This window comes from Gracilinanus agilis, chromosome 4 (assembly GCF_016433145.1).
Source record: "Gracilinanus agilis isolate LMUSP501 chromosome 4, AgileGrace, whole genome shotgun sequence".
NCBI classification, from domain to species: Eukaryota; Metazoa; Chordata; class Mammalia; order Didelphimorphia; family Didelphidae; genus Gracilinanus; species Gracilinanus agilis.
This window is the reverse complement of record NC_058133.1, coordinates 108,474,387-108,491,916: the sequence shown is the minus strand read 5'-3', so window position 1 is coordinate 108,491,916 and position 17,530 is coordinate 108,474,387. Positions and strand designations below refer to the sequence as shown.

At 42.1% G+C, this 17,530-nt stretch overlaps 1 protein-coding gene across 1 annotated transcript in view; it reads right to left on the bottom strand.

Moving 5' to 3' along the window:
* NFASC (neurofascin) overlaps positions 1–15,250 on the bottom strand; it is a 248,354-nt gene extending 233,104 nt beyond the window's left edge. The window contains exon 1 of the mRNA XM_044674931.1: positions 15,126–15,250. Coding sequence (XP_044530866.1) covers positions 15,126–15,250 — 125 coding nt within the window. The remainder of the gene's footprint in view (positions 1–15,125) is intronic.
* Positions 15,251–17,530: the final 2,280 nt, after the last annotated feature.

Here is a 17,530-nt window from a genome sequence, read left to right as displayed (position 1 = left end):
TCTCTCTCTCTCTCTCTCTCTCTCTCTCTCTCTCTCTCTCTCTCTCTCTCTCTCTCTCTCTCTCCCCCTCACTCCTTCCCTCCCTCTCCCTCTCCCCCTTTTCCTCTTCCTCTTTCTCTCCCTCCCTCTTCTCCTCTCCCCTCCCCTCTCTCTCATAGTGCCTCTTCTCTTAATAGATATAGTCAAGTTCACTCCTTGGTTAGTACACATCAGCCCCAGAAAGATTTGGAAGGAAAAAAAACCAGATGCATAAACTATCACTATGCCAAATATTAAGACTAAGGCTGTTCTCACAAGAAAGGATGCTCCAAGGAGAAAACATACTTGAAATTCAGTCCAATTCCATGTTCCCTATCACAGATAAAACCCAAGTTAATGCCAGCACCTGGACTTTCTACTTCTTTGGCATCCTTGAATATTTACCCATCAATTTCATTTGTCTACACAGCATCACTGCAATGTAAGAAGGAAGGGCCAGGGGTAGTCAGTGAGGTGGCCCGATGAATAGAGAACCAGATCTGGAGATGGGAGGTCCTGGGTTCAAATCCAGCCTCAGACACTTCCTAGAAAGTCACTTAACCCTAATTACCTAGCCCTTACTGCTCTTCTGCCTTGAAACCAATATTTAGTATTAATTCTAAGACAGAAGGAGAAGAAGGAGGAAGAGGAGAAGGAAGGGGCAGAGATGGCTCCTTCTCAGAGGAGGATGTTGAGTTCTATAGACTTTTCCATGACTATAGTACCAATGAGAAAGCATATCTTGCAATGAACTATATATATGTATGTGTGCATATATATGTACATATATAATAGTAATTATGATATTAATGTGCACTCCCTTATTACTTAGTACCAGCATACCATAGCAACTATATTATTGAACTCAGCACTTTTTTCTTTCATATTTAGGAGAAACAAAAAGTCTAAAATGTTGAGGGAAACAATAGAAACAAAGTAGTAATGGAGGGACATAACACTATCAGACCTCAAACTCTATAATCAAGCAATAATTTTCAAAACTCCTTGGTATGGATAAAAATATATATACAATTCTTTCTAACAAACACTGTGATTCTTATTTTCTTAGAAGCTTTCCCCTGATACTGTGTGATCATAAGAAACTCACTTAAGGGAAACTAGATGGCAGAGTGGATAGAATACCAGACCAGAGTCAGGAGGATCTGGATTCAAATTTGACCTCTGGCACTTCAAGTTGTGTGACCCTGGGCAAATCACTTAACCTTGTTTGTCTAGCCCTTGCCCTTCTGTCTTTGAGTTGTTACAAAGACAGAAAATAAGGGTTTTTAAAAAGAAACCTACTTTATTTGAACCTCAGTTTCATCTAAAATATGGAAAATAAAACATATAGTATTTATCTCACTAGTTTAAATAAGCTAATTATATAAACTGACTTGTAAACTTTAAAACCATATATAACTCAGGCATTATTTTTATTATTGAAATATCCTATAAAATAGTTGGTTCAGGTCCTGACTCTAACACAGAGCTAAGTCCTTTCAGTGCTGCAGACATTTTTCTTGAACTATAAGTCATGGAAAGTTATGGAAAACATTTATGTTTTGGATAAGTTGCCATTCTGTATTATATTAGAGGAGAGTGTTTTCATACCATAAATACACTCACATTGATGAAATGAAAATCCAGGTCAAATTAAAAAAAAACACATTACTCGTCTGTAAGATAAAAGATATTAGATGACTTCAAAGGTGGAGTTCTAAGTCTAAATCCTATGATCCTATAATAATTATAACTATATATATATATTATATATAATAGTAATGATTGTTTGAAATGCCCAACTTCTGCTTCAGGTAAACTAGTTGGGGGGGGGGTCTACATTGAGGCCAAGAGGGAAAAGGTAGAAGGAGAGGGGGAAATCAGAATCCCCAGAATCCCTTTCTACCAGAGATGGGCTGGTGGTAAGAATATAGGAATGGAAGAAACTGCCCTCTCAGTAGCAATGCAGTGCAGGCCTTGTAGAAAGAAATCTAGTCCAAGAAGGCATCCTCAAATGACTCAACAAGTTGTGGTTCATGAATGTATTGGAATATTATCTGACTGGAAGAAATGAGAAATACAAAGAATAAAGAGAAATTATTGCAAAGTAAAGTAAGAAAAACTAGGAAAATGACACACTCAGTGACTACAGCAACATGCATGGAAAAATAGCAAAATAAAACTCAGTGCTGTGCAATCATACTGATCAGGATAGTAGAAGGTACTTCCTTCACCTCTTTACAGAGATGGGGGTCTGTAGGTATGGAACGCTGCCTGTACATAAAATGCTGGACTTGGTTGATGGACTTGTTAATTGTGCTCAATTGTTTTTTCTCACTCTTTTTTACTCAAGGTTACAATGGAGAAAGTGGCATAATAGGAGACAGCTGGATAGCTCAGTGGATAGAGAACCAGGTCTGGAGATGGGAGGTCCTCAGTTCAAATATGACCTTCTCAGACACTTCTTAGCTGTATGAACCTAGGCAAGTCACTTTGTCTCTATTGCCCAGCCCTTACTGCTTTTCTGCCTTAGATGATAATATTTCATTTATAGATGAAATTGATTCTAAGATGGAAGGTGAGGGTTAAAAAAAGTGACATAAAAACAAAAGCTATCAATAAGAATTTTTTTAAAAGAATGATTCTGTTGGTTCTACAGCTGGACTACATCTATGAAACCCTGTCTCCTTCCTGCCTGTTTCTAAACAGCTTAATAAATGTTTGTTGAATTTAATTGAATTGAAAGTAGGAGCTTGTTTGTTACCAGTGCATGCACACTGCCCCAGGATTCTCATTAGTGTACACTAAGTGGAAGAAAGGCATGAAACCTACTGACCCCAGATCTGGGAATTCCCACAGAGTGTTCCAAGAAATGTAAGATTGAAGGAAACTGTCTAATATTAGCAAGAAAGAGTATTTGTGCCTTGGGGCAGCTAGGTGGCTCAGTGAATAGAGAGCAAGGACTGGAAACAGAAGTCCTGGGATCAAATCTAACCTCAGTCACTTTCTAGCTGTGTGACCCTGAGCAAGTTACTTAACCTCAATTGCCTAGTTGTCACTGCTCTTCAGTCTTAGAGTCTATACTTAGTATTGATTCTAAGACAGAAGACAAGGATTTTTTTTTAAGTATTTGTGCCCACAAACTGGGACTCACCTTGAGAAGGCTCACTCTCTCTCTTCTTGGCCATCCTAGCAACCGCCAGTGCCAAAAGCAAGAATTTGCATTCTAACTCTCCTCTCTAGGAAATCAGATTTAGAGTTGGAAGGGTCATTGGATACAACCCATCTCCCAGAAAAGGGAGGAAGCCAAGAAGGTTTAAGGGACTGTCTCAGGGTCTCAAAGTTAGTAGGCATAGTGAGTTAAAATTTCACATCTCCCTGAATCCAGGTCCAGTGCTCATGCTCACAGAGTGCTCTCTCTAAGGATAGCTGTAGGATACAGTAGGAATCTAGAGTAGTGGATTTAGTTAGAGGAGATGGGTTCAAACTCGTATCTCAGCCACTTACTTTACGGTATGATCCTGGACAAGTCATCCAGTCTCTTTTATTCTCAATTTCTTCATGTAAAATAAGCAGGCTGGATAGAATGAGCTCTTAGGTCTCTTCCCACTCTAAATCTATGATCCTTCTACAATGTTTTCTAGACTTGATCTATAGTAATTGGCTTGGTCAATCAATTGGTCAACAAGCTTTTATGAAGTACTTATATATTAGTCATTGCACTTAGCACTGAGGATAAAAAGAAATGCAAAACCAGTCCCTTCCCTCCAGGAGCCAAAATTTTAATACAACATGATCTGTGCAGAATATGTCCAAAGTGGATACAAGGCAGTCCCAGAGTAAAAGGCACTAATAGCTGGGAGGGCTAAGATAGGACTCTGGCAGAAGCTTATCCTTCTTGGCCAGAGAACCAACCCTTCCTTCCTGTTTTCCTCCACCGTTCTAGGGATATAGTCTTAAATGAGAAACCAGGTAAAGTGCTGGTAACAGCTTGAGGCTATCATGAAAACCTAGATGAGGCAGGTAGATGCCTTAGTGGATAAAGCACTGGGCCTGGAGTCAGAAAGGCCCGAGTTCAAATCAGATCACAGATATTTACTAGCTGTGCAACCCTCAGCAAGTCACTTAACCTCTGCTTTAATCTACTGGAAGAGGAAATAGCAAACCACTCCAGTATCTTTGCCAAGAAAATTCCATAGAGAGCATTTGTCGGCTATGGCCCATGGGGTCACAAAGTCAGTCATGACTGAACAACAGCTAGTGAAAGCCTCTGCTATGTACATGACATTCTATCATTCTTCCTACAATTTACTTTGGGGTCTTACTTCATCATTTAGTTCCTTTCATCTCCTTTTCTGGGAATACTTTTCCTCTTCCTCTCCTTATTCTTCAGAAAACCTCCCCCAACCTCTTCAGATCATAGTGCTCTCTCCTTTCCCTTTGTTCTTTTTGTTTAAACCCTCGTCTTATGTCTTAGAATTAATACTAAGTATTCCAAGGCAGTTCCAAGACAGAAAAGTGGTAAGAGCTGGGTAACTGGGGTTAAAGTTGTGAAAGAACTAATATACAAAATGGTGGACTTCTCTCAAAGGAGAAGTAGTAAGTACCCAAATTTCTATTCTCCAAGTAAGCACCTAATCTTCCCCCAAAAAAGCTACTCTCACCTTGAGCCAGCCTGAGTTGAAGAAAAGGTCATTCCACCTGCCATATAATGAATAAAATATAGGAAGATGGTTATGATGGGCTAGAACTTTGCGTCAAGACTGTGAGTGCCCATGGTCACCAGTCAATGGTGAACTGGGAGAGAAGTGGAGTGAGGGGTATTGCCTTAGGGGCTATATAAGCACCTGCTTCCCAGGTGCACTGCCATTTTGAGCATCTGCCCTTTCTCATGAGAAAGATTAAACTTGCCCCTGCTCACTTAGGTGGTCTCTGTTGTCTTTAAGCCATATCATATTCATACAAAGTGACTTGCCCAGGGTCACACAACTAGGAAATGTCTGAAGCCAAATTTGAACCCAGCACCTCTCGTTTTTCAGGCCTGGTACGCAATCCCCTGGGCCACCCAGCTGCCCCTGTCTTTATTCTTCTAGTATTTACCATTCTCTGGGTAGCTTTATACAGCTTTATTTTACTGTTCTTTCCCCCCACTAAATAGCCCTGTCTGCCCCAGGTAGACTTCAAGGTCTTTGAGTACAGAGAATATTTCTCTGTGCCCCACACAGTACTCTGCCCATAGCGGGTGCTCAGTAAATAGTTGTTCATGGTGGTAAGGACAAGTGAAGACAAGTCTGCTTAGAAGGCCCACTCTCCATACTCCTTCCCCTTCACCACCCATGAAGTGGGCTTGGAATACAACTCAAAACATCGTTGAGAGATAGAACACAGGGTCATGTGCAAGAGGGCACCACTCCGTCATAGAAGATATTAAGCCCCAGTCCGGCCCATAGCCAGGATCCTCTTATCCCAGGAGGCAGGGCGGCCAACGGAATCTCTGGCAGCTTGTCCCTGATCAGGGTTGGAGGGGAGCTGGGGGGAGAAGGGAGGAGGCGCCTGTTTATCTCTTTAGCTCTGTTTATTGTGATCCTGGTTAGAGCTTCTGAAGACCTCCAAGCCCCTCTCTAATTAAATTCATTAGAACAGATTGGGGCTTTCTTTCCAGGATCTGGAAAAATCAACAACACAATTAGCATCATAATGATAGAAAGAGGGGCTGCCAGGGTGGCTGTGGGGAGGGGCAGACTGAGGGAGGGGCAGCAGAAGAGGGGTAAAAGGAGCAGGTGAAAGAGGAGGAGACAGATGCTGAAGCAGCTGCTTCCTGGAGGAGGAGACTGGAGGGGGAGGGAGAGGGGGTTGGAAGATGATGTCACAGGACCCTCACCACCATATCCTCGCAGGCACTTTCTTCTCTTTTTGAATGAAAGTGAAATAAGAAGAGAGAAAAGAGGAGTATCACGGAGAACAACGTATGTGATGGGAGAGGAGGTAGAGAATGTATTAAAATCACAGAACTCTGGAGTTGGAAGGTACTTGTAGGCCAGGAGTTCTTAACTTTAGGCCCATGTATGGGTTTCATATGGTTCATAAACCAGGATGGGAAGAAAACAAATTTACATTATTTTCATTATCCTTTCCTTCTGAGATTGCCTTGCATCTACTCTGGATTAGCATCTCATATCATTATTTTATTTTTTAAACTTTTACATTCTGTCTTAGAATCAATACTACATATTGGTTCCAAGGCAGAAGAACAATAAGGGCTAGGCAATGGGGGTTAAGTGACTTGCCCAGGGCCTCACAGCCAGGAAGTGTCTGGGCCTGATTTGAACCCAGGACCTACTGTCTCTGAGCCTGACTCTCAATCCACTGAGCTACCTAGCAGCCCATGGAATTATTTTAAAGCATTTTACTGAGAAGGGGCCCACAGGCTTCAATAGACTGTTCAATGGGTCCATGGCCATGTAGGCTATCAGAGTATAATTCCCTCCTACAAGAACTCTGAAGAGTGGCCACCCATCTATTTGAAAACTTCCAGTGAGAGGGGAATCACTACTCTTTTCACTGTATGGAAGCAAGCCCTGAAACTCATAGAGGCCAAAAGTGGAAATGATTTTGGTTAAAGATGGATTGAAAATGTAAGCTCCAGACTCCAAAATGAAGTTCTCTCCCTATGTTACTATAAGCCACCGTGGGTAGGAAAAACTGGGAGAAGGAAGACGGTGATAAAAATATAGGATCCTAAGTCAGCCAACTTCTTTTCAATAAGTTATAAAACTATCCCAATGAGGGAAGGACATGGCTGACCAATCATGGTTTACTTAGGAAAAAGAACTCAAAGAGTTTGCTGACTGCAGATTTAACATAAGGTCAACAGTGTAGCTTGACTAAAAAGCAAACAAAAAAATTAATACAATATTGAGCTCTATTATAAGGAGTGTAGTGCTTAGTTCCAGGGAAGTATCTTGCTCTGGTTAGACTACATTGGGAATGCTATTTTCAGTTCTGAGACCCATTCTTAGGAGGGGCTATGAAAAGGGAGAACAAATGCAGAGGAGGGTGACTGGGATTGTGGTGGATAGGTTGAAGAAAAAACCAAGACTATCGAACTGAATTTAAAAAAAGAAACCCTTTTGGGGTTAAGGAAAGAAGTTAAGATGACATGAACAATGCTTTCAAATAACCAGAATATAGACATGTTCAAGATGAATTAGGTTTATTCGGTGTAGCTTGGAGACCAGATTTCAGCTCAATATTTGTTGTTTGATTACTTCAGTCATGTCCAACTCTTCATGACCCCAATTTGGAGTTTTCTTGGCAAAGATAACTGGAGCGGTGTGCCATTTCCTTCTCTAGTTCATTTTACAGATAAAGAAACTGTGGCAGGCAGGGTTAAATGACTTATCCAGGGCCACACAATTAGAAAGAATCTGAGGGCAATATACAAAAGATCTAACAATGAAGTAAACTGCTATATGAGGTAATGACCTCTCCTCACTGTTAATATATATTCTTAATGTGGCTAGACCAGGGGTCGGCAATGTATGGCTCTTGAGCCATATCTGGTTCTTTTGAGGGCCAGATGTAGCTCTTTCTGTTTTTTTTATTAGACATTTATTAATATTCGTTTTTAATCTGTTTACATACTTTATGCCCCTACTTTCCCCTTCACCCCCCGCTCTCCCCCCACCCATGGCCAACGCACATTTCCACTGGTTGTAACATGTGTCCTTGTTCAGGGTCTATTCCCATTCATGTCCACCTCAGCCCATGCATTCAAACAATTGTTTATCTTATATGTTTCCTCTCCTGCAGTCCTTCCTCTGAATGTGGGTAGCATCTTTACCATAAATCCCTCAGAGCTGTCTTTTGTCATTGCAGTGCTGCTGGTACAGGAGCCCATTACATTTGATTTTACCATAGTATATCAGTCTCTGTGTACAATGTTCTTCTGGCTCTGCTCCTTTCACTCTGCATCACTTCCTGGAGGTCTCTCCAATTTGCATGGAATTCCTCCAGTTTATTATTCCTTTTAGCACAATAGTATTCCATCACCTGCATATACCACAATTTGTTCAGCCATTCCCCAATTGAAGGACATCCCCTCATTTTCCAGTTTTTTGCCACTACAAAAAGCACAGCTATAAATATTTTCGTACAAGTCTGTTTATCTATGATCTCTTTGGGGTACAAACCCAGCAATGGTATGGCTGGATCAAAGGGCAGACAGTCTTTTATAGCTCTTTGGGCATAGTTCCAAATTGCCAGCCAGAATGGCCGGATCATTTCACAACTCCACCAGCAATGCATCAATGTCCCGATTTTGCCACATCCCTTCCAACATTCATTACTCTCCCCTTCTTTCATTTTAGCCAATCTGCTAGGTGTGAGGTGATACCTCAGAGTTGTTTTGATTCAGATGTAGCTCTTTCTGCAGGAGCCATAAAATCCATTTTTTTTTCAGGTGCTGTTACAGGAGCGCGCACTGTGAGCACTGTACAGATCTCATGAAATTACCTTTTAAAAAATGTGGCGTTTATGGCTCTCACGGCCAAAAAGGTTGCCGACCCCTGGGCTAGACAGTCATCTGTCAGTGATATTCTAGAGGGCATTTCTGCATTTGGTGTAAGATTGGCCTGGATAACTCTTGAGGTTCCTTGCAATGCTAAGTTCCTATGCTCATGCTCATTCTCATCTGTAGACCTACCCTCCACATTATTTGCCCTTATTTGGAATGCCTTCCTCTCTACCTGTTCAAATACTCCCCACCCCCAGTCCTAGCTTCTCCATGAAGCCTTCCTTTCACTGTCCTTAAAACTTGAATAGCACATGTCTGCAGTGCCACACAATTTAGCACTCCATTATTTTCTGCCCCATGTTGATCTCTTATTTTTGGAAGGCCAAGTACCTCCTTTACACAGGTCCCCTTCAGGAAAATGTTTTGACGCATCATTCCCTCCCCAATTAGATTATAAATTCATTAAGAGCAGGGACTGAGTTGACTACCTTTGTATCTCCACATTGAGGGATACTTAGTAGCCGCTCCATAATAATAGCCAGCATTTAAGTAGTACATTAAGGTTTCCAAGATACTTCACATTATCTTTATTTGATCCTTTGAATAACTCTGTGAGATAGGATCTATTATTATCTCCATTTTATAGATGAGGAAACTAAAGCTGAGAAAAGTTAAATGAATTAACTAGGGTCTCAGGGTAAGCACCTGAGTCTAGATTTGAACTTGAGTCTTTTGGACTCCAAGTCCAATCCTCTACAATGCAACCTAGTCGGTATATATGCATTTTTTGCATACTGGCCAAAGTCAGTTAGTCTATTTCCCTCATTCTTTTCCTTCTCACAACTTCTCAAGGCCTGAAGTTCCTCCTAACTGCTGAAGTCCTTCCATTCTTCCAATGCTACTTCTTCATGATGCTTATCCCCTCTCACTCACTGCCAGGTGAAAGAGACTCCTCTTTCTTTAAATTTCCCACAATACTTTACCTGGACTGATCCTTTACCTTTCTATTTCACTTTGTACCAGTTATTCATGTACTTATCCTTTCCCTCTTTAGACTTTAAGGTCTCAGAGAGTTAGATCTGGGTATCCCTATCACATAGCCGAATGCCTTGTATATTAGTTGTTCTACTTAATTGAATCCATATAAGACTTGCCCCTAAAGGATACTGTACTGACTTTTTGCTTGTCTAGCTGGCCCAACTCTCAAACTATCTCATTTCCCTGTTCCTTCAAGCAGAGGCAGGATAGCCCAATGGACATGGTGTTGAACTTAGAGTTAGGAATCCTAGATTCTAGTCTTGCTTTTGACACTGTGCAAGTATTAGGTAAGTTGCTAAACTTTGCTGAGCCTCAGGCAACTTTCTAAGAAAGTTAGCAACTAATAGATTGATTGCAATATTCCTTCAAACACTAACTATAGGGAGGACAAAGAGTGGTTTAGAATAGCCCTAGTCAGAACTTGGTCAATGAATGAAGCAACAGAGATGGGCAGAGGAGCTGGCACTACGCCTACCCAACTACCAGGTTGAGCCTTCCACCTTAACCTTCTCCTCACTGACCTCCAGACCCAATACATGAAACTACATATTCTACCATTTATCAGAAGTTTAGTTAAGGATACTTCAAATAATCAACAAACATTTATTAAGTGCCTACCATGTACCAGGCATTAGTCAGCCCCAAAATTCAACTACATGATCCAAGAGCAAATGACAGTTTAACATCAAACATCCCTGACCTGGATATAGCTCAATCCACCTGGCCTGGGATCACAGTGGGACCCAATTCTAGGAATCTATTCCAGCCTATTCAAAGTATAGAAAGACAGCTTTGACCTCACTTCCTAAAAATCTATTCGTACTATCCAGAGATCAGATAGAAACCTCCTGGGTTCTTCTCTCAGCTCAGTCAGTGTTGTGCAGGGTAACCTGGGATCAGGCACTTAGTCTAAGCCTAGCCAGATAAAAGGAGGACCGTTACCTCTGGCCAACTTCCTATCAATCCATGTTCTTCCTTTTCTAAAAGCAGCTGTTCTTAAATCAAATTTTCTCTGATTATTCCCATTTAATTGTGACCACTATCTTAAATTACATCCTCTCAACATTTATATAGAGAGCCTACTCTGCATTTATTGTTCATTTGTATTGTCCAGAAATGTGGGCAGTGGAAAGAGTCAGAAAACATGAATTTAAATATCAATTCTGCCACTTACTACCTTTGTGATATTGAGCAAGTCATTTACCTCTCTGAGTCTCAGGTTCCTTATGTGTAAAATAAAAAGGCTGATCTACAGCACTGGAAGATCTTGTTCATCTTTAAAGTGATGATTCTATGTCTCCTGTTTCTTCTTCCTCTGCATCCTATCTGGAAGAGCTCCATGATGGCAAGGACCAGGTTTCCTCAACTACCCTGAAAGCTTCCTGAGAGCAAGGACTGTCTCCTTCCTTGGAATTCCTCTGTTGCAACCAGGATAGGTCTCTGCTCATAAGAAATTCAGAATAAGAAAATGATTGACTGATCCTATGGACTGTTGAAGGGAGAAGGAGGGAGATAGAGGTAAAAGACAGACCCCTCTGCAGAAAGGAGCTGACCCCATTAATTGCAAAGATTTTGCTGCTGGAGAAGGCAGTAGATGCTGGCATACAAACAAATTCAGGAATTGGTATATGTGAGAAACTTGGCTAGCATCTGAAATGGATGAAGCTGCCCTATCCCAATAGCAGAAAATCTAGGATCCTATCAAGAGACATATCCTGAGTTTATGTATGCTCCCCCCAACAATGAAATCTCTCCACCAGTCACTGAATGTCTAGTCCAATAGTCAGCCATGCTTTCAAATTTAACTTATCACTGCAACTTCAACCCACATTTCCAGATAGTACCAACTATACCAGAACCTGAGAGGGAAGTGGAAGCATTGATTGTATGAGCATAAAAATACTAGTAACCCAACAACTCCTTTAGTTGTTCTGTCTAAAACAGAGGCTTCCCAGAAAATGCCTAAGTAGCTGAATCAGATTAAATGTAACTGGGAAATGTTTAATAAAATACAATATAGGTAGTGTTGATTTGACCCACAAGGATCTATATCTATTTAAGTTTGACCCCCACTGTCTAAAGGTAGGGAATGTAGAAACACTTGAGTCTGTATCTGCCTTCTCCAGTAGAATGGGATCTGGCTAATTCACCCAGTTTTATTTTCTAAGCATTTTTTTATTCCTAAGGGCAGAGTTCTTCGATTCCCTCCCATCTCTTTATGTTAACTGAGACTCAGAGATCTTAATGCATTAATGGCTGAGGAAGGAAAGTGGAGCAAGGAATCGGACAAAACAAGTGATCAGCACCCTAGAAGCCTGAAACTCAGTCACTGCATAGTCAAGTCCCAACCTCAACCACAGAGGTCAAAATATAGGAACTTCAGCTCGAAGACAGTAGCTACATCATCCATGTGTCACCAAAACTTCAAACTAAGCTCAGTTCAATCCAGCAAAAGAATAAAGAAACTAGTTAGCAAAGCTGGCGGAACTAGGTCTTCTCTCTATGTTCCTTGACTGACATCCCAATGTGTTTGAATAGCAGATTCTGAGCAAGGGAGAGGGGTCAATGACACAATCAGGTAGCTGGGACCCAGGAAGGATGATGACAAGTTCCCATTCAACCTGAGTCCTGATCAGACAGACACAATAAAATTTCAGTTGAATAGAATTAAAAAATTTAATCATTTCACCATCAGAATCATGGTTCAATCAACTGCCAACTTCATTATGAGGTGATAGTTACTCCCCTTTTCAGAGAGATCCTACAGGGAAGACCAATTGGTTGAAGCTACAAAGTCAGATTCTCATTTAATTTATGGAAAAAGCTGCCTAAACATTTGAGCTATCTAAAGACAGAATGACCTGCCAAAGGAAGTAATGAAGTCAACAGTCCAAGGAATTAGAGTAAGAAAATAAAACATCATCAGATCATCTATTCCAGGGCTTATTTTACATATGAGAAACTGAAACTTATGGAGATTAAATGACTTGCACAAGGCCTCTGTAAGTAGCAGTCTGGATTCAAAGCCTGAACCTAATTAAATCCAGTGACCACTCAACCAGGTCTTCAATGCTAGTAATTTTTAAGTGGAAGCTGAACCACTTGTTGGGAACATTATGGAAAAAATCCATGCCTTCTGAGATTCTGCAGACCTGGGCACCTGAAAGCAGGAGGCAGTCAGTAATCTATTTCCTACCAGAGTTTGAGGAGGCAAACTATTTCAACCTAAAATAGGTGAGTTGTAGAAAGGCAGCTTTGGATTTGCATTTTGCTTACATAGGACCTGAAATTTAGAGCTGGTGGGGATCTGAGAAGGCCATTTAGTCAAAAACCCTCATGTTACAAATGAGGAAATAAGGACCCAAAGAGGATAAGTGTCACCTTATTGATTATACAAAATCCTCCTTTTATGCCTCTAGGATTTATTAGCTGTTTCAAAGAGGGTAAACATGATTTTTAAGGCTCAGGATATGCTCAGGTCCTTTCTCTCTCCCTCTCACACACATAAGTTCCAGTTGTATCCAAAGGGGGTGGGAGTGGGAAGTTAGGAGGCCAGAAGACATCTCTTAAAGAGGAATGCTAGGGAGATCAGAACAAAAGGAAGCATGAGTCAGACTTCTCATCACCTCTAACATTTCCTTGGACTCCCTGTCTCTGTCCTCAGGAGTCCCTCTACATTCCTTGGTCTTTTGACTTTTGTGGGTCATGCATCAGTCTGGCACTTTGTGCTCAATGCAAATAATTTAACTCCTATGAGTGCTTCATCCTCACCTTCCCAAGACCTCAAAAATCCAGATCTGCTCTCTTCTAAGGTCTTGTTGACACCCCCTGCCACTTCCCTAGTATACACTATCTAGGACTACAAGAATGGATAAGATACACCAAGTAGTTTACTGTGTATCAGAAATACAAGAGGAGATGAGGAGGAAAGAGGATTGTGATCAGTTCTTCCAGGGTGGTAGGTTGGGACATCCCTCTACACATACACCCCATATACCCATATAAACACACACACACACACACACACACACACACACACACACACACACACGGAAATCAGTAAAATCTTGGACCTAAATTTGTCCAGGGGACCAGATAGGGAGATAGTATATAGCAAAAGGCTGCATATGATGGAAGTCTAAATGATTCAGCACTCTGCCCACTCCCAGCCCTGAGGGCCACACAAAGGCATCATGGCTCTATTTGTGGTTGGGGAAACAGTCATGTTCCAAAAATCCTAACTACACCAAAACACCAGTGAAACCTTCATCCCATTATATCCCATCAAGACTCAGAACAAGAACTTGGAATAATTTGTAAATCCATTAGGATCTTCCTTGCCTTCCGGCCCACTAACATACACACAACTCTATCCCACTACAAAGTCCAACCAAAAGGCACACCAGACTCCTAAGGCAGTCAGAGCAGCTGGTACAGAGGGCCTGGAGGCAGGGAAGGAACAGCAGGGAGGCATATTCCACATCCTGTACCCCAAAGGCACAAGGCATTGGGAAGGAGGTTACAGTCAGAAGCTCTTAACAAAGCAAAGCCAGTCTTCCTATTCCCAGGCCCAAGGATAGGAAAAGAGAAGGATGAGAAACACTAAGGGAGGGATGAGGTGATAGGATAAGGAAATTAAGTGGCAGTAATGTGTTTTAAAAGAGTGCTAGAGGGGGTGGATGGAGAAGGTTATAGATGGATGTAATATCAGCCAAGAAAGAGTTGAGGGGCTTTAGTTGAAAAGGAAAGATATAGACCAGGAGAAGATGGATTCAAGAGGGCACTAGGTAGTTGACTGGGATAGAGTATAGAAAGAAGTGGTAGAAAGATGTTATAAAGAGTGAGGCTGAAGTAGGAGAGAAAGGACTGGTAGAGGCAGGCCATGGAGAGCTTTGAGTGAGAAGGCTAGAAGGTGATAGGATAGGGCAAGGAGAGAGCTGACATATGATGGGAAAGTATAAGAAAGGGTTGAGAGGTAAATAGAGGGAGGACTGTAGAATAAGACCTGAGATGGGAGGTAGACAGAAGAGAGGAGAGGGATAAAAGAGGGCAATAAGGAAATACATAGAAGAGGACAGGGTAAATGAAGGGAAAGGGAGGTGAAGAACACAGAGATGGGGAATCAGAACGGGGAAAAAGGATAGGAAAGAGGATAGAAAGGGTGGTGGAGATATAGATGGGAAGGGGGATGGGGAAATGGTTAGGGAGGAGTATAAGAAGGGGGATGGGGAGGATAGAAAGAGGGATGGGAGATGGATAGGAAGGAGGATGGGAAGACGAATAGGAAGGGGGATGGGGAGAGACACATAGGAAGGGGGATGGGGAGTGAAAATGGAAACAGTAAAGATGATGGTGAAGAAGGCAGTCTTCAATGGAGACAGGAGACGGGAAAGGGAGTGAGGAAGTGGTCAAGAGGGCAGTGAGGAATGGCAAGGCTGATGGAGAGGTAGACGAAAGCGGGATGGAGATGGGCTGTCTCTGTCCAGCATTCCGAAGCCCTACATTCTCCCTCCGTCCCCCACGCCCGCGCCCCTCAGGGCCAGAGCTCCCTTACCTCCTTCCCCGCAGGGCTTGAAACTCCAGCTCCACTTCAGGTTCTGGAGCGGTTAGGGTCCTCGGTTGCCGGGGCCACCGCTTGTCCCCTTCTACGCCTGCAGCGCCTCTCGCCGCCAGCCGCATTAGGGCAGAGACCAGCCCGTGCGCGTCCCCGGGGCCCGGCCGGCGCGCCCCCAACACCCTGCGTGCGCGCCACCTCCTCCTCCTCCTTTTCCTCTTTCCTTCCTCCTCCTCCCAGGGCACGCGCCGAAACGGGACTGAAGGGAGGAAGGGAGCGCGCACGGGGAGGGGAAGGATGCTCCCAGCCTAGCCCTGGCCCTGGCCCCGCCCCTACCACCTGGGCTATGGCCCTGCCCCCACCCAATGGCGGCTGCGGAGACCTGAGACCCCTGAAAATCCCTCTCCTCCTCCTTTTGACCTCACCGAGCTGCTATGAATAGAGGCTGGGGGTCACCAGCTGTCTGCTTCTCCAACCAAGACAGCGGGAGGAAACGGACTGAGACTCTGGGTTGAGCTATTCAGATCAGACCCAAGGAAGAACTTCCCAAAGAAAGGGTTATTGGATGCTCAGCCCGTTGCGATGAGGTGGAAATCACCTCTAGTACATTTATTCGTTCATTAACTTTTATAAAGCACCTACTGTGGATCACTCACTTTGCTGAGGGTGAGGAAAACAGATATAAAGATGAATAAGACACGACAAGTTTATAATCCTCTTTTAAGGGGGATTTTGAAGAATGTAAACAGCTACAAAAGCAAATTAGACTATGTGAAGTACATGGAATTTGTGTCTGGAATTTTACATTGATCTATGATTAGGTGGAAAAAAATCTTACTCACACACATAAATTCCAAGGGAGTTTTAGTCCCTAAAAATATCATGGGCTGGAGGTGACCTGGGCTTTTCAAAGTGTGCCTGTGGCAATATCTGCAGCAAGCTTTCACATCAGATAGAAGCCCAGCAAAGGCTGTGTCTGAAGACTGAGGACCAGGATTCAAATCCTGCCTTGTGCCACTTTTTACCTGTATGATTTGGAGTCTGTCTTTTGTCCACTCTGGGCACCTGTAAGAGAAAGAGTTGGGTAAGATGACCTTTTAGGTCCCTTACAGTCTAAGTGGAAAGGCTTGAAGCAGCTAGGTGGTTCAGTGGATGGAGAGTCAGGTCTAGAGATGGGAAGTCCTGGGTTCAAATTTGGCCTCCACCTAGCTGTAAGACCCTGAGCCAGTCACTTAACCTCCATTGCTTATCCCTTACAGCTCTATTGTCTTGGGTCTCCAGGAAGGTGTACAGAGCTGACTAGATCTAGGAATAGGTTACTTCAATTTATAATTTTAAAGAGTTATAAAGGAAGACAGCTAGTTGGTTCAGTGGATTGAAATCCAGACCTGGAGATGGAAAATCCTGGGTTCAAATATGGCCTTAGACACTTACTAGCTGTGTGACCTTGGGCAAATGACTTAACCTCAGTTGCCTAGTCTTCATAGACTTTTGCTTTGGAACAGATAAGAATCTAAGACAGGAATTCCATGTGGACTGGAATGACCTCCAGGAACTGATGCAGAGTGAAAGGAGCAGAGCCAGAAGAACATTGTACACAGAGACTGATATACTGTGGTAAAATAGAATGTAATGGACTTCTGTACTAGCAGCAATGCAATGACACAGGACAATTCTGAGGGATTTATGGAAAAAGAAAGCTACCCACATTCAGAGGAAGAACTGCAGGAGTGGAAACTCAGAAGAAAAGCAACTACTCAAATACCTGGGTTGATTTGGACATGATTGGGGATGCAGACTCGAAAGGACCACACCAATGCAACTATCAATAATATGGAAATAGGTCTTGATTGATGACACATGTTAAAACCAGTGGAAATGCTTGTCAGCTATGGGGGGAGGTATTGGGGGTGTGAAGGGGAAAGTAAGAACATGTATCATGTAACCATGGAAAATTTTTCTAAAAAAAATTTAAAAAATTAAAAAAAAAAAGAATCTAAGGCAGAAGTTAAGGATTAAAAAAAAAAAGCAGAGACTTATCATCAGTTGGTTACAATGTAAAGATTTTTTTCCTACAGTACACAATTAAGACTACTTGGTTTTATATATATATATATATATATATATATATATATATAAATATATATATATATATATATAGGAGGTCCATCTTATAGATTCTTTAAATATTGAAAGATAAATAAGCACAATGAAAACAATAAGAAAATAATTTAGAGAGATGAGATTAAAGTTTACTATTAACAGGAGGGGAAATATTCCCCATAAAGTTAAGTTTATACTTTAAAAATAAACAACTGAATTATTATTCATCAGTGATAGCCCACAGGATGGATCATATTTGATTTTATGTTTCTGACTGTTTCCTTTCATCATTTTCTCTACCT